Source organism: Clytia hemisphaerica, unplaced genomic scaffold (genome assembly GCF_902728285.1).
Source record: "Clytia hemisphaerica strain Z4C2 unplaced genomic scaffold, Clytia hemisphaerica genome assembly, whole genome shotgun sequence".
Taxonomy (NCBI): Eukaryota; Metazoa; Cnidaria; class Hydrozoa; order Leptothecata; family Clytiidae; genus Clytia; species Clytia hemisphaerica.
In genome coordinates this window covers 539,165-552,851 of record NW_027103704.1, presented here as the reverse complement: position 1 = coordinate 552,851, position 13,687 = coordinate 539,165, and the positions used below count along the sequence as shown (strand labels likewise).

Genomic DNA, 13,687 nt, shown 5'->3' with positions numbered 1-13,687 from the left:
TATAACGTTAGTTCCTAGCGGGGGGAGGGACTATATTTTATGTTTAAGTAATGTTTTGTAATATATGTTCGTAGTGTACACGTGTTTTTGTTTCAATAAAGAAAAAAAAAATACTTCTTACAATGCGAACCCTGTTTTCCGAGGACAGGGCTAAGGTCAGGCTTCCGTCCCGGGCGGTATAAGGCTAGGAGTAGAGGCTGTCCTCCTTACAGTTCACGCTCATATGACTGTCCCCCTCATATTCCTTTGACCGGCCGTCATCCTCGCGGTCTTAGGCGCTTAAGTTAGACCTTACATATTGCATGGTGCATCCCCAACATCAGCCCCAAAACGAACAATATTACACATTTATTTCATTTCACAGATTTCAGCAAATTTCAATCGTTTCAAGTTTACTATAATTGACTCATTTTAGACAAATACACATTTCGGAACCTAATACATTTTTGTCATTTATTTGCCTCCCCAAAGTCTTCACCTGTTTGCACTGTTAGCAACATTTCGGCCCTCTGTCGTAAAAATTAATGAAGTATTTTTTATTGGACATCTTTAAAATGGAGAGTAAGTATTTTCTGCAGGCTTTCAATGACGTTGACCTAGATAGCTGATCAATCAAGTTAAGCAATTTTAACAAATATAATTATACTTATAGGTGTGACAAAATATGACTTATTGTTGTGTTACACTCAAAATATGTGCATATTCTTGCTTCAAATGATTAGGGGTATTTTCGAAAATTTATCAAATTTCCAACCCCCACGTTTATTAAAATTCTGAAAAGATTCCAACAATCACGTTTATTTGTACCCCACGTTTATTAGGCACTTGAGAGTATTCTTATGTTGATGCTTATAAGATATAAAAATATTACGAAAACCTCTTAAATTGGATTGATACTTCTTGTATTTGATGTTTTTTATTATACTTATTCGTACAAACTTTCGCGAGCAGAAACTTTCGCGAGGACGAAAAATCGCGAAATTCACGACATTTACTTTGGCGAATTTAACGGAAAAATATTTTTCGCGAGCGTAAACTTTCGCGAATCAAGAGGTAAAATTGAGAATTTTCACATGAAAAAATGGCTTGGCTTAGAGGGACAAATACTTCATGGATTGGCTTGAAACATTTTATCCTTTGACTTATTATTATTTAGCAGGCTAAAAAGTGCCATAAAAGTTACATTTTTTTCAAAGTTTGATGTTTGAAGTCCAGATTTCCTATGGCTAATATTTCTCTCAAAATTGAGATAATTGATTTCGAAATTTCACTAAATCATTAAAAATTTCTAATGTCGTCTGGATGGGTTAATATGAAAATTCTCTATTCTGGGCGAACTACCGAGTTTTAGGCTTGGTCGAATTTCTCAAAGAAAAGTATTTACATAAAATTTGTCTGGAAGAATCTTTTTCTAACCTTGCTAAGACCAAATTAATCTATGTAGAACACATGCTTTTTATAAGAACAAACTATATAAGAACATAAGGCTTCGATGGCCAAAATATCAAGAAAAGGAAGGCTTAGCGGACCATAAAACACCAAAAATTCTCAGAAATGGTGAAAATAAAAATATGTTAAGAACATTTTTAGGCTTATTACTCAAAAGTTAAGAACATCCAATGATTCAAAAATTTTGAATTAACGTGTCAGGAGTTTTCACTTTTTAAGATAATGTCATATAATATGATACAATTAAAAATCTATATTAAAATGCTGTTAAAATTTAAATCAATAAATAAATTAAATAACTTAAAAATCTTTATATATAATCTTTTACAAAAAAATTGATTAAGACCCTGTCGTGAATTAAAGCGAAACCTTATTTGAATCAGGTATTTTCAGGTTATTCGAAGAGGGTTTTATCAAACAAATCATACATTACTAAAAATAGACAAAAAGAACGACAATCTTCAAATTTCGCCGTCCACAACTCCGACCAAAGTACCGCCGCTGTACCACCCCTACGGATTCATTCCTCTTTGTTTATCACGGGAATTAACTTTAAAGTTAATGGTTTAAGAGAACGACAAATTACGCATGCGTGTTATTAATGCAGGAATTGCAGGACGCGAAGATAAAAGTTACAATTTATACGGACGACAGGAAGGCTTTGAGGACCCTAAAACACCCGATTTCTTAGGAAAATGGACAAAAGTTCTCAAAAAATGGCAAAAATAAGAATATTTAAAGAGAAACTTTAGGCATAAAATTTAAAAGCTAAGAACACCCCAAGGCTTCAAAAATTGTGGATGTATTCATCCGAGTCGCGGTCGAACTTTAGTAACTTTGAGGGGAGGGCTTTTTAGATTAACAATTTGACAAGTATGTCCTAGTCAGAAGTTAACCTTCCTCAGATGAACTGTTTTTATAAAGTTATCAATTGATATACCCTCAGCGGCACTTAACTGTCAAAACTTTAATTAGTAAGAACCTTTAATAAAACTAGTTTTTACTCCCGCCATCTTGAATTCGAAATCGATCATTCATCTCTGACTCGTCGTTGAATCATTTTCTTGTTCTGTACTTTACAACGGCAAAACTTACTCATTCCTGAAAAACATTCCTGGCGTAATATAAGCATCTTTCCGCTGCTTTTCCAAGTCATACATGCAAAAATAATTTTACTGCTGCGCACGATCATAGCACAACGAAGAATATATAAGACCATAGGTCTATTGTCCTATGGTCTTACATATTCTTGGCACAACCTTACCACCAAGAGTTTTGATTTTTTTCACAGTGAATTGGCGAAGGAAATGTTTTATTTGGGATGAGAAAGGCAGATTTACTATATAAGTACATCATAAAACAAACGATTTCAATAGACGAATGAAATTTCGAAATGGTATGGCCGAATCTTGACCACACCCATCATCTATTTGATTTAAAGTGTAGAAAGGAAAAACCTTCTCATTCCAGGGAAAACTTTCATATTGCCAATCTACAACGCGAAACGTTGGTACAAAGGTATAGCTTCTCGGGCGGTCAGTCTCAGGATTATTCTCTGTGTTGTCGACGTATTTGTACGAGAAAAAAAAAATATTTTTGCCGGTATACAGCGGAAGGATCCTTGAAATGCGCCAAAAAATTTTTTTGCCGGTATGCCCGTAAAAAACAGCGGAGGGATCCTTGAAATGCGCCAAAAATGTTTTATCCCGGGAATGAATGTTAAGTCATGCTATGGTAGAAGCTTCGACGAATCTCGGGGTGTCTCGAAAACAAATTTTCGAATCGTTCAAAAATCCAAAAAAACTGATTTGCTTAAAATAACATTACCAGTCAACCAAATAAAAGCTAAGAAAGCATGATTGTGCGTATTTACATCGAAGTCGTACTTTTGCCAACCTCACTTGCGTCGACAGACGAGCCTCGTTTTACTCGTTTCCAATAGCAATAACCAGCAATTAAGAAGATAATCACTCCAATCAAAGGACCAATAACAATAGCCATACAACTTGCTCTGACTGCACTTAATAGCTGTGGAAAAGAGAATAATTTAATTAAAAATCGAGGAATTCCAAACTTAAATTTCGTAAAGTGCTAAACTGTTTCATAAAAGAAGCTAATTATTGGTGTCAATTAAGCAATTGATTGGATACAATTATGACTCAAAAGTTTATTTCTGTCGATTGTCTTCTAGATAACGTTTGTTTTTAGACCCCTTAAAATTCCGTCTCATCCCACCTGAGATCCCTCAAAATCGGAATCGGTATAATTTCCGATTGGGATGGAATATTTACGTTTGAATTAAGAAAAAAGGCCTAGCCTCTAGATATTTGAGCTACACATACCTATCTGTCATAAGTTATATAACACTTACCTTATCCATAGCCGCTAATTCCTTAGCTGTAGCAAAAGCATGTGTTTCCATCCACAATATTGGGAAAGGTTTGGTTACACCAGTTGTATTGTGTTCAACATAACTGACGTTGTATGGTTTCATGCGTGGTGAAGACAACATTGCCGGAGTCAGATATGTATTGAGTTGTAAACGGTTGACAACTTCGATTGCTGACCCAGTGATCGGTTCTATTGAATGCTGGGATAGAATGAGAAATATAATGTGAAAATTTTTAGGATAGAATTGGGATAAAATGGAAAAGATATTGAGAAAGTTATCTATTTCATTCGAAATGAAGCACGAAAATTTCCTCGAGGCTATGGAGAAATTGCAGTTGTAGAGCCAATGCTATAGGTAGACCTTATGTGCGACTTCCAAATAACGCTACGTATTGTAGAACAAATAAACTCCCCACATTGACATTTTCACATGACTTCTCGATGACCTGAGTTTTAGTTCTCTGACAAGATGTAAGAATTTCGTCTTGTGACAAAAAAATTCGTCACTTTTTCCAAACAAAAGTAGGCTGCTTGCATCCACTAACGGATTCGTGCTCCTTTTATACTACCTGCAGTTTCGTAGAGGTCTGCGATTCAGACTAAGACAAAAAATTTCTCAGCACGGCCTTACAAAGCTTCTGTTGATAACAATAGCCAAGAAAAAATAATTTCTAGAGAAAATTTTTTCTAAAAACAAAAAAAATTCATATAAAAAATAAAGACATACCAGGCTTTGATGTTTAATTTTGTCCGGCTTCATTCCAAGGGTGTCCGAAATGATACTCTCTGCCATTAAGTAATGTGGTTGACTGAACAGCATGGGGACATTATTTTTACTTTTGGTCATATCTCGTAAACCACGTGTGAAAACAGCCACATCATCAACCTTGTAAAGTTCCTCTAGATCCATTTCATAGTCATGGACATTAACACCAAGATAATCCCTTTGTAATGTTCTACGTAATATGTAGGTTCCTTTAAGAGTATTATCATAGACTTTATATGATTCGTGTGGTGCTGATTGACGTGTTTTACAGATATCTAGATTGGGTTTGGTGCCGAAATATGTGGCAGTGAATTTACTGTCTATCTCTAAGAATTCTTTAGACGCACCAGGAAAATATGATGATGGTACGGAACTGGCATCATCAGCTTCTGCAAAAGAAATATAAAAAGAAAAATATTAAATTTGGCGTGTACTTGATTTGACGGTAAGTATTTAATTTGGCGAATGGCAGAATTTGTATAATTTTGCGGGGATTTGATTTGGCGGATGGGGAAATTTAAGCAATTGTAAATAAAACATCACTTGGTTTTTTGACAGATAGTACTTAAAAATGCTGATTTCATATAGAATTTCTATCCTAAAAAGATTTTTGCTAAATTCTGCGGGTATTTAAGTTTACAGGTAGTCAATTTTCAAAATTTTAGTGTTTTTAATTTGGCTCATTTTACGAAAATCCCGCCAAATTCTCAAAATTTAATCCCCGAAATCAATTCACTTAAGGTACACATCAATCAAGTTCCATATTAACATCACATAGAATCTCATAAAATCGATTAAAGTGAAAATTATAGCTTAAGGGTACACGATGGTCAATTTCAAAAATTAAAGCAAAAAAAATCTGAAAAATTTTTTTTGAATGTATCTGATTCAAAATTTTACGCTCTTTTCAAAGATGTATATTATTAAATGGAAAATTGTTTGAATCGTCGTAAAAAATCGCAAAACATACTGCATTGAAAGAGTTTTATTATTTTTTCATTGAAAGCTTTTACAAAAGATTTCTGTTTAAAAACCCCCATTGATTAGATTTTCCTTTTATGTTTAGTGAAGAGAACATTCTTCTTTAATTCCAATTCAATAAACAGATTAACTTTTCGGCAAAGATCAAAGCAGATAGTAGAGAACTTTAAACTTGGATTTCTTGAAAACTGATTTTTTTTCAAATTTTATAGTAAGTATGCATACTTCAAACTGCTAACATGCCAAATCTATCAGGCCGATTTCAATGAAAATAACTTCATTGGAAAAAGGAGATTTTGAACAACAAAACCGTGCTCCAGTTTATTGTTTTAGGTCTTTGTTGAAGAGAAATATTGAATTAAAGATAAAAATTAGGTTTTTTAGAAACAAAACAAGCAACATGCTGAATGGACCTACCTGATGATGAAAGTTAGATAGCAATGCGAAAAGAAAAATGAAAAAAATCAGTCAGAAAATATAGCGTTTAGCGAAAATACACAACACAATAAATTCATCATTGATTGTTGGTGGGGAGAGTAGGGAAAAAATAAATAGGAAGTTCTGGTTGCAAAAATCAGTTTTATTGACAATTGAATCATGCTTGATGGTGAGCATTGTTATCAATAATGTTTTTGTGTGAAAAACATATAAATATAAGGAAAAAATCCAATGAAAATCTGCAAAACGGCGATTTCCAGCATTTTCAACCGGAAAAGTTTTCCTCAAAAATCGAACTCGGCAATTTTTTGAGCATTGCGAATACGCATCTTTCTGCAAAAAATCTGAAAAAACTAAAAATGAAAATTCAAGAAAAAGTCAAAAAACCGGTTTTTCCGGCATATTTCCGGCATTTTCGGCCGGAAAAAAATGGTTTTCGAAAATCGGGCTCCGTCACATTTTAGGTATTGTCATATTGCATCAGTGTGCAAAATTTCATAAAAATATATAAAGTACAGCTCGAGAAATTCAAGAAATACCGTTTTTCCGGCGAAAATAGGTTGTTCCGGCGACTTTTAAAATAGTTCCGGCTTCAAAACCAATTTCATTGAAAATTTAAACATGCTTGATGGTGGGCATTGCTTTTAATAATGTTTTTGAATGAAAAAACAACCAAAAGGAAAAAGTCCAATGAAAATCTAGAAAAACGGCGTTTTCGTCATATTTCAGGCATTTTTTGCCGGAAAATTTTTTTTCTCAAAAATCAGACTCGGCTTTGTTTTGGGCATTGTTAATACGCATCTTTGAACAAAAAATCAGAAAAAACTAATGATAAAATCTCGAGAAAATGCCCAAAAACAGTTTTTCCGGCATATTTCCGGCATTTTCGGGCGGAAAAAAATTTTTCTCAAAAATCGAACTCGGCCATCTTTTGGGCATTGTTAATACGCATCTTTGAGCAAAAAATCAGAAAAAACTAATGATAAAATCTCGAGAAAATGCCAAAAACACAGTTTTTCCGGCATATTTCCAGCATTTTCGGCCGGAAATAAATTCTTTTCGAAAATTGGGCTCCGTCACAATTTAGGTATTGACATTCTGCATCAGTGTGCAAAATTTCATGAAAAAATATAAAGTACAGCTCAAGAAATTCAAGAAATACCGTTTTTCCGGCGAAAATCGGCTGTTCCGGCGACTTTTAGAAAGTTCCGGCATCAAAAATCAATTTTATTGAGAATTGAAACATGCTTGATGGTGGGCATTGCTATTAATAATGTTTTTGAATGAAAAAACAACCAATTATATGGAAAAAGTCCAATGAAAATCCAGAAAAACGGCGATTTCCGGCATAAAAAATTTTTCTCAAAAATCGAACTCGGCCATCTTTTGGGCATTGTTAATACGCATCTTTGAGCAAAAAATCAGAAAAAACTAATGATAAAATCTCGAGAAAATGCCAAAAAAACAGTTTTTCCGGAAGAAATTTTCTTCCGAAATCGGGCTCCGTCACATTCTGGGCATTGCCATTTTGCATCATTGTGCCAAAAATCAGAAAAAACTAATGAGCCAATCCTGAGAAAAGCTGGTAACAGACGGACGAACGGACGAACGGACGAACAGACGAACGGACGGACATCGGTTAATTTTTAGGACCCTACCCCACCGGGGTAGGTCCAAAAATGTAAATAGGCATAATTACTCAACGAAACGATAAATCAACAAAATGATGCATGGTTTTAAACCTACGGGGGAGGGCTTTAAGGAGCTCTATTTTTTGTTATGTGAAAGTTATTCAATTTGGCATGTTTACTCATTGAAGTTTTATTGTACTTTTTGAAAATTACGTCATAGTCGTTGAGTAAGCCGCCATTTTGAAAATCTATACAAATCGTTTTAACCAAAAAGTAAGGCATAACGATCTATAACAAATTTTGTTCAGATAGTCAATTGACCATCGTGTACCCTTAACATTAGTAGTTCATTAGCTTCCAAACTATTTTCTCAGCTTTATTGGAACATTACTGAACTTTTGAATCCCAAGATTATCTAAAAAGATTTGAAAAAGGTAAAATCTACTATCTACTGAAATCTACTTACTTGCCCATGTGAACTCTGTTTTAGAAGGAACACCACATGTGTACACTTCATTGTAGAGTTTTGTTTTTAGCGCTTCATCTACGTCCGCATCATTAGGTACAAAACCGGGTACCGGAATCCCCCTCTCAAAACCTGGAAATACTAGTTCAGTCAAAAAGTAACCCGACGCAATCTCCTTGTGTGTTCTCTGTGTTAAAAGCCCGTAATTTTTATGATCAATAGCTAGTTCAATAACTATTTGTGGTAAATATTGAGTCACGTAGCCTACAATGTAACCAATCATATTTACATCTGATACGGTATCCAGGCAAGTGTATGTAGTATTTGGACAAAACAAGGCACCAATAGCTCCATACAATGCCAGGAAAGTGGCATCGTCTGTAACGTTTTTACCGTCAGCTACAACTTCAGCTGACCGAACGCTCATCCAATTTGCTAGTACTAAAAAACCCATTTGTAGACAATCAGCTTGTGATGGATCTGTAGAACAATTGGCTGATGGAGCGGCACCGCTGACACCCAGAAGCGTCGCATTGGTAACCACATTGTAAAGCCCTCGCATTTGAGTTTCAGTGTATTGGATAGAGGCTGATGAAACATTCATGACATTACTCAGGAAAGCAGAAAAATCGATTTTGAAATCATTAGGTAAAACGTTTGCGGGTAATACGGATTGACCAGCCATTCCGATACTCTGGTAAGTCGTTGACAGGTTTCCATCATTAGCATCTAGGAGAAGCTTGCCAATGATGGGTGGGATAAGTGAATAAGCGAGGACATCTTCCGCACCAGTCATTTGAAGGACACCAATGTAACCCATGTTGACATTCACAAACTGAAGAAAATATAAAACATTATCAAGAAATGGACTCTTTTAGAAGAAATGGACATAACAATCTCCGTTAGATAAAAGATCGAGTTTCAGGATTGAGTTTCACCGTCTCAATATTTAATACCTTAAAGGAAGAAATTTTGGCGGAAAGAAAATTTGGCGGATTTGGCCAGAATCCCCCAAATTAAGTTCCCGCCAAAATTTCTTTTTTCCACCATCTGCCAAATTAAATTCCCGCCAAATTAAACTTTTTGAAAATATGATCTCTTTTAAGGTGTTTTTGCATTTTTTTTGCTGTTTTTACGTCATTTTAAGGATAAATTTTTCAGCAAACGCCAAATTTAGTTTTTTCGTCCGTTCGCCAAATTAAATCCCCTCTAAAAAACTTTTTCGGCCATCCGCCAAATTAAATTCCCGCCAAAATTTCTTCCTTAAAGGTATTTAATATTATAATTCAATATTAATCGACCTTTGCAAGAAGTAGTTGACTCTCTCTAATTCGATCTTCAAGGGAAAAAAAAATTTCTTCGAATTAGAGAAAGATTCGAATTACATAGAGTAATTTGAACCAATTTTCAGCTGAGGGGACCAATATTTAGTAAGATTCGAATAATAGAGGCTCGGATTAGGGATAGTTGACTGTAATTTTCTATAGATCATTGAAGGGGGAGGGAAATTTTCTTTCGGACAAAAACTGATTGAAAAAGATTGTCTCACCATATCATCTTCTTGGCATCGCGGACAGAATTGCTTGGTTAATTTGGAGCTGAATGACGTCTTCAATATAGATTTATAGCGTGCGGTTTCACGGGTGAACTGAATATTCGCTTTTTCGCCACCAAATGTGTAAACGTAAGGTCCAATTTCTTCGAACTGAAACAGATGAAAAATAGAGTAAATTGATACTATGAACCCTTTATTAAATGATCTCCCGACCTTGATGATGGCTTCTACAGTGTATAAAAAAAAACGGACACATTTGTATATAAAATGTAATCCTCAGAACTCATTATCTAAAATGGGCTTAAAATAACTGAAATAGAATCTCTCTTCAACCAATAGATATCATTAGATCAATTCCCAAGATGATTGAATTGGTTTAGGAGACTGAAATATTTGTCCGCTTTTTTGATGATTGCCCACCACTTCATTAACAGTACAGTAAATTTCCGTTAAAATGGGAAAGGGTAAGTTGAACCTCCATAACCTCCACCTCCAAAAAATTCACAATTCTGACGAAAAAAGGAAGGAAGCTACCCCCCTCTTCCTGGAGGAAAATTCAAATATCTCTTTCTTCGATGTTTCAATGTTTCGAAGGGTGTAGCCTCCCCTCATTTAAAACTAATGGATACTAAAATTGATAGTTTTATTTATATACACGTTTTTATAAGAATCAGTAAATTTTGTCTAAGGCTTGACTTCTTGTTCTTGTTGATTTTCAGGTTTAAATGTTCCCAAAATGTTTTTGATTTGTATATTACTTTATTCCCTTATTCACTTAAAAGAGGCTTAAAAATAGCATTTTATTAGCTATTTTTCAAATCTAGAATTGTTTTTAATTTGTTCTTAGTTTATACCAAAATTGAACCACAAATTATTCTAATTTTCAAAAAGCGTGTACCGAGAGATACCCCCTTCTCACAGACTCGGTAGAACTTTTTCCGCCAGTGGGGGTAGAAATAACGGAACTGAAACTCGATGGCGATTGATATTACCATGTTTATTTATGGCTTGGGATTTGAATTTAATTATTATCAAGTCAGGTGATGGAAAAAATAGCAAAATATATTGCAGTGAGGATTTATTTATTTGATTATTTTCAGCGGAGACAAAAATTGGAGTATAGTTTTCCACTGAGGACGATACTTTGGCCAATTTTTCCAGTGGGAGCCGAGGGAGCCCACCGGGTCTGCGAGAAGGGGATGTACAGAGATGTTTTTGTTGATCTATTTATTTTCCGTACAAAATGTAGGTAGACAAAAAATACCTTAGGAGTTGCACCATTGTACAAAAAATCATCTTTGTTCGTCAAATTCCAATGAAAAACTTTGATTTGCGTGTTATCATTTTGGTCTGACGCATTGCCTTTCTGAAATTTGAAAATCAAAAATGAAAAATATTTCTAAAACTTCAGATGTAAACATTCCATAACTCAATCCTTTACAGTCATCTCTCTCTAATTCGATCTTTAAGGAACCAAAATTTTTATTTCGAATTAGAAAAAGATTCGAATTACAGAAAGTAATTTAAACCACTTTTCAGCTGAGGGGATCAATGTTTTAGTTCAAATTGCAGAAAGATTCGATTAATAGAGATTTGAATTAGAGAGTGTTGACTGCATATCTCGACCGACTGTCTTGACTGACTCGAACATTTTTTTGACCGCAATCAGTTAAACAAACCCGTATAAACCAAACCAATTGATTTTAAGGGAATATTATTTCAATCTGCTAAAATTGAAGAAAATAGATTTTTTAAACTGTTATTTTTCATTAGTGACGTCCATAACTACAATCATGGTAGAAATATATTGAGATTTCAGTGTATTTTAACGTTTTTCAGAATTTGAAGTTCAGGCGAGAATTGCTATTTTAGCACTTCCACTTTCTTTTTAATATTTCGATTTTGGAGATGTTCGGTATCTTTTAGGCTATGTATATTCCAAGCCTTATTGAAGCAAATTTGAGCTTTTATATCCTGAGAAGGTACTAAGTCTTAAAAAAACTCAGACTTAAAACTCTACTTTCCAACTGTAGCTTAACGCGCTTAAAAATCATTTGTGGTGTTTAAAATTTCACAGGGAAATCCCCTTTGTCTCAAATATTTTGTCCATGATTGTACACACATCCCCGGCTCAGATCAAATTCGTAAGTCTGACCAAAATTGAAACTTTAAATATTAGAATTAATTACAGTTCTCGTCGAAGAGGAGTTACTGAGAAATATTGGAAGTTGAAATAAAGAAATCGCGATTTCGTGATGAAAATCGCGATGAAAAATGTTCTACGTTTTTATTCATAAGACCGTCCAAAATTTTTTGAAGCCCTGGGATTTTTGAGTTTTAAGCGTAAAGATGTTCTTTTTTTGCCCATTTTTCAAAGAAATCGAGTGTCTTAGAGCCCCCAAAGTCTTAAAATGTTCTTAACTTAAGTTCTTAACATTTTGGCCATCGAAATCTTATGTTCTTGTATACCGGGTGCACCAAAAAAAAGTATACAACTTTGTCGAGATATTGTGAGCTTCAGGATTTAATTTTTTTTGTTCATTTTTTTTATCGTATAGAAGATGCTCTAACTTGGGTTTTGAGCTATCATACATTAGGTTTGAAAAAGTAGTTCGAAAGTTATTTTTAAAAAACTGACTTTTTTTTAATGTCGAAATTTCAAAAAATCATCAAAAACAGCGAGCAAATTTTTCTCTTGACACTTAATTTCTTTACACATAAAAAAACCAAAAAATGCAACTATGTTCATCAAAACTCATTTAATTACAGAATTTAAAAATATGACAAAACAAGCTATATGTGGGATAATATTTTTGGAAAAGCTGACAAAAAGTTTTGGAAATCTCCAAGAGAGGTTTTGATGTTATATTGTGTGTGCTATGTGAGAAAACGTTTTAAAAAATATATCACCATTCCTCGACTAGTCGCTCAAAACACTTGGGTCTGCATTTGCTCGTGTTGAAAATGTTCAGGACGGGCAAATAAGATGGAGAAACTGTTGGAAAATATAAATAAGAAAAAAAACAACAACAACAAAACAATAAAATTGTGTTTTTGCCATTTTGTCTTATTTATAGCGTGATTGCTGTTTTTAATGATGTTTTGAAATTTCGACATGAAAAAAAAGTAAGTTTTTTTTAAATAACTTTCGAACTACTTTTTCAAATTTAATGTATGATAGCTCAAAATTCAAGTTAGAGCATCCTCTTTACGATAAAAAAAGAATGAACAAAAAATTTAAATCCTTAAGCTCACAATATCTCGACAAACCTGTATACTTTTTTTTGGTGCACGGGAGGAATAACTGAAAAGAAAAGAAAAAGGTTTGACTTACAAACTGTTTGTACTGTGCATGCATAATTGAATCGACGCATTTCATTTCTGTAAGGGTTTTCCGTATCACTCGCGGTATCAAATTTCTTCCCAATAGAACACCAAGAATGATTGAAATGGCTCCCAGCAATATCAATGCAATGACTTTGAACTGACCCATGGCGACCAGTCCAATAATTACAAAAATTATCTTTTTCTTCCTGTTTAATGTTTTTTTAACTTCTTGTTGTTACTTGATCAATGGTCAAAATTTACTTTCTACCTAAAAATGTCTCCCAGATAAATTCTCAAGACGAAGTGAAATTAATCCAACTCGCAGGAAACTAAAAAACCTTTTTTCTCTACAGTATTTCCAATTCGAAGATAAGTTTGACTATCAGCAAGATCTACAAAAAGGAAGCGCTTTCAATAGGCGCGATAACACACAGGGACCGCAACACGAATAATCTTTAAGTCTTCAAACCGAAAAATGATTTTAGATTTTGAGACTTTTATCGTTCACGATGAGTGCGAGGCGATACCCTGCGTCAAAATTTTTTTTAGATTTGATATTTGGATACTAAAAACAATGCTACCTTTTTTGGAGAACGGTCTTAGTTATTTGTTGATTTGGGACTGTTGCCAAGACAATGATTGAAAAAGATTACAAAACAAAAGCACAGTTCTTTAGTCAAAAA

General features: G+C 34.1%; 1 protein-coding gene across 1 annotated transcript; it reads right to left on the bottom strand.

Moving 5' to 3' along the window:
- Positions 1-3,136: 3,136 nt before the first annotated feature.
- LOC136804057 (uncharacterized) lies at positions 3,137-13,234 on the bottom strand. Its single transcript, XM_067060795.1, has 7 exons — positions 13,012-13,234; positions 10,942-11,043; positions 9,672-9,827; positions 8,123-8,957; positions 4,568-4,995; positions 3,821-4,039; positions 3,137-3,477 (listed from the first exon to the last, which is right to left on the bottom strand). Exons 1-7 carry the CDS (start codon positions 13,168-13,170, stop codon positions 3,319-3,321), a joined length of 2,058 nt encoding a protein of 685 aa, XP_066916896.1. The 5' UTR covers positions 13,171-13,234; the 3' UTR covers positions 3,137-3,318.
- Between the last annotated feature and the right edge of the window lie 453 nt (positions 13,235-13,687).

What these genes read in the sequence shown, in the direction of transcription:
- LOC136804057 (XM_067060795.1), bottom strand. Translation starts at nt 13,170, where the DNA reads ATGGGTCAGTTCAAAGTCATTGCATTGATATTGCTGGGAGCCATTTCA. An exon ending in GATGCCAAGAAGATGATATG is followed by an intron (nt 8,958 to 9,671) that starts GTGAGACAATCT and finishes TATTTTCTTCAG; the next exon opens with TTTGTGAATGTCAACATGGG. An exon ending in AACAGAGTTCACATGGGCAA is followed by an intron (nt 4,996 to 8,122) that starts GTAAGTAGATTT and finishes TTTCTTTTGCAG; the next exon opens with AAGCTGATGATGCCAGTTCC.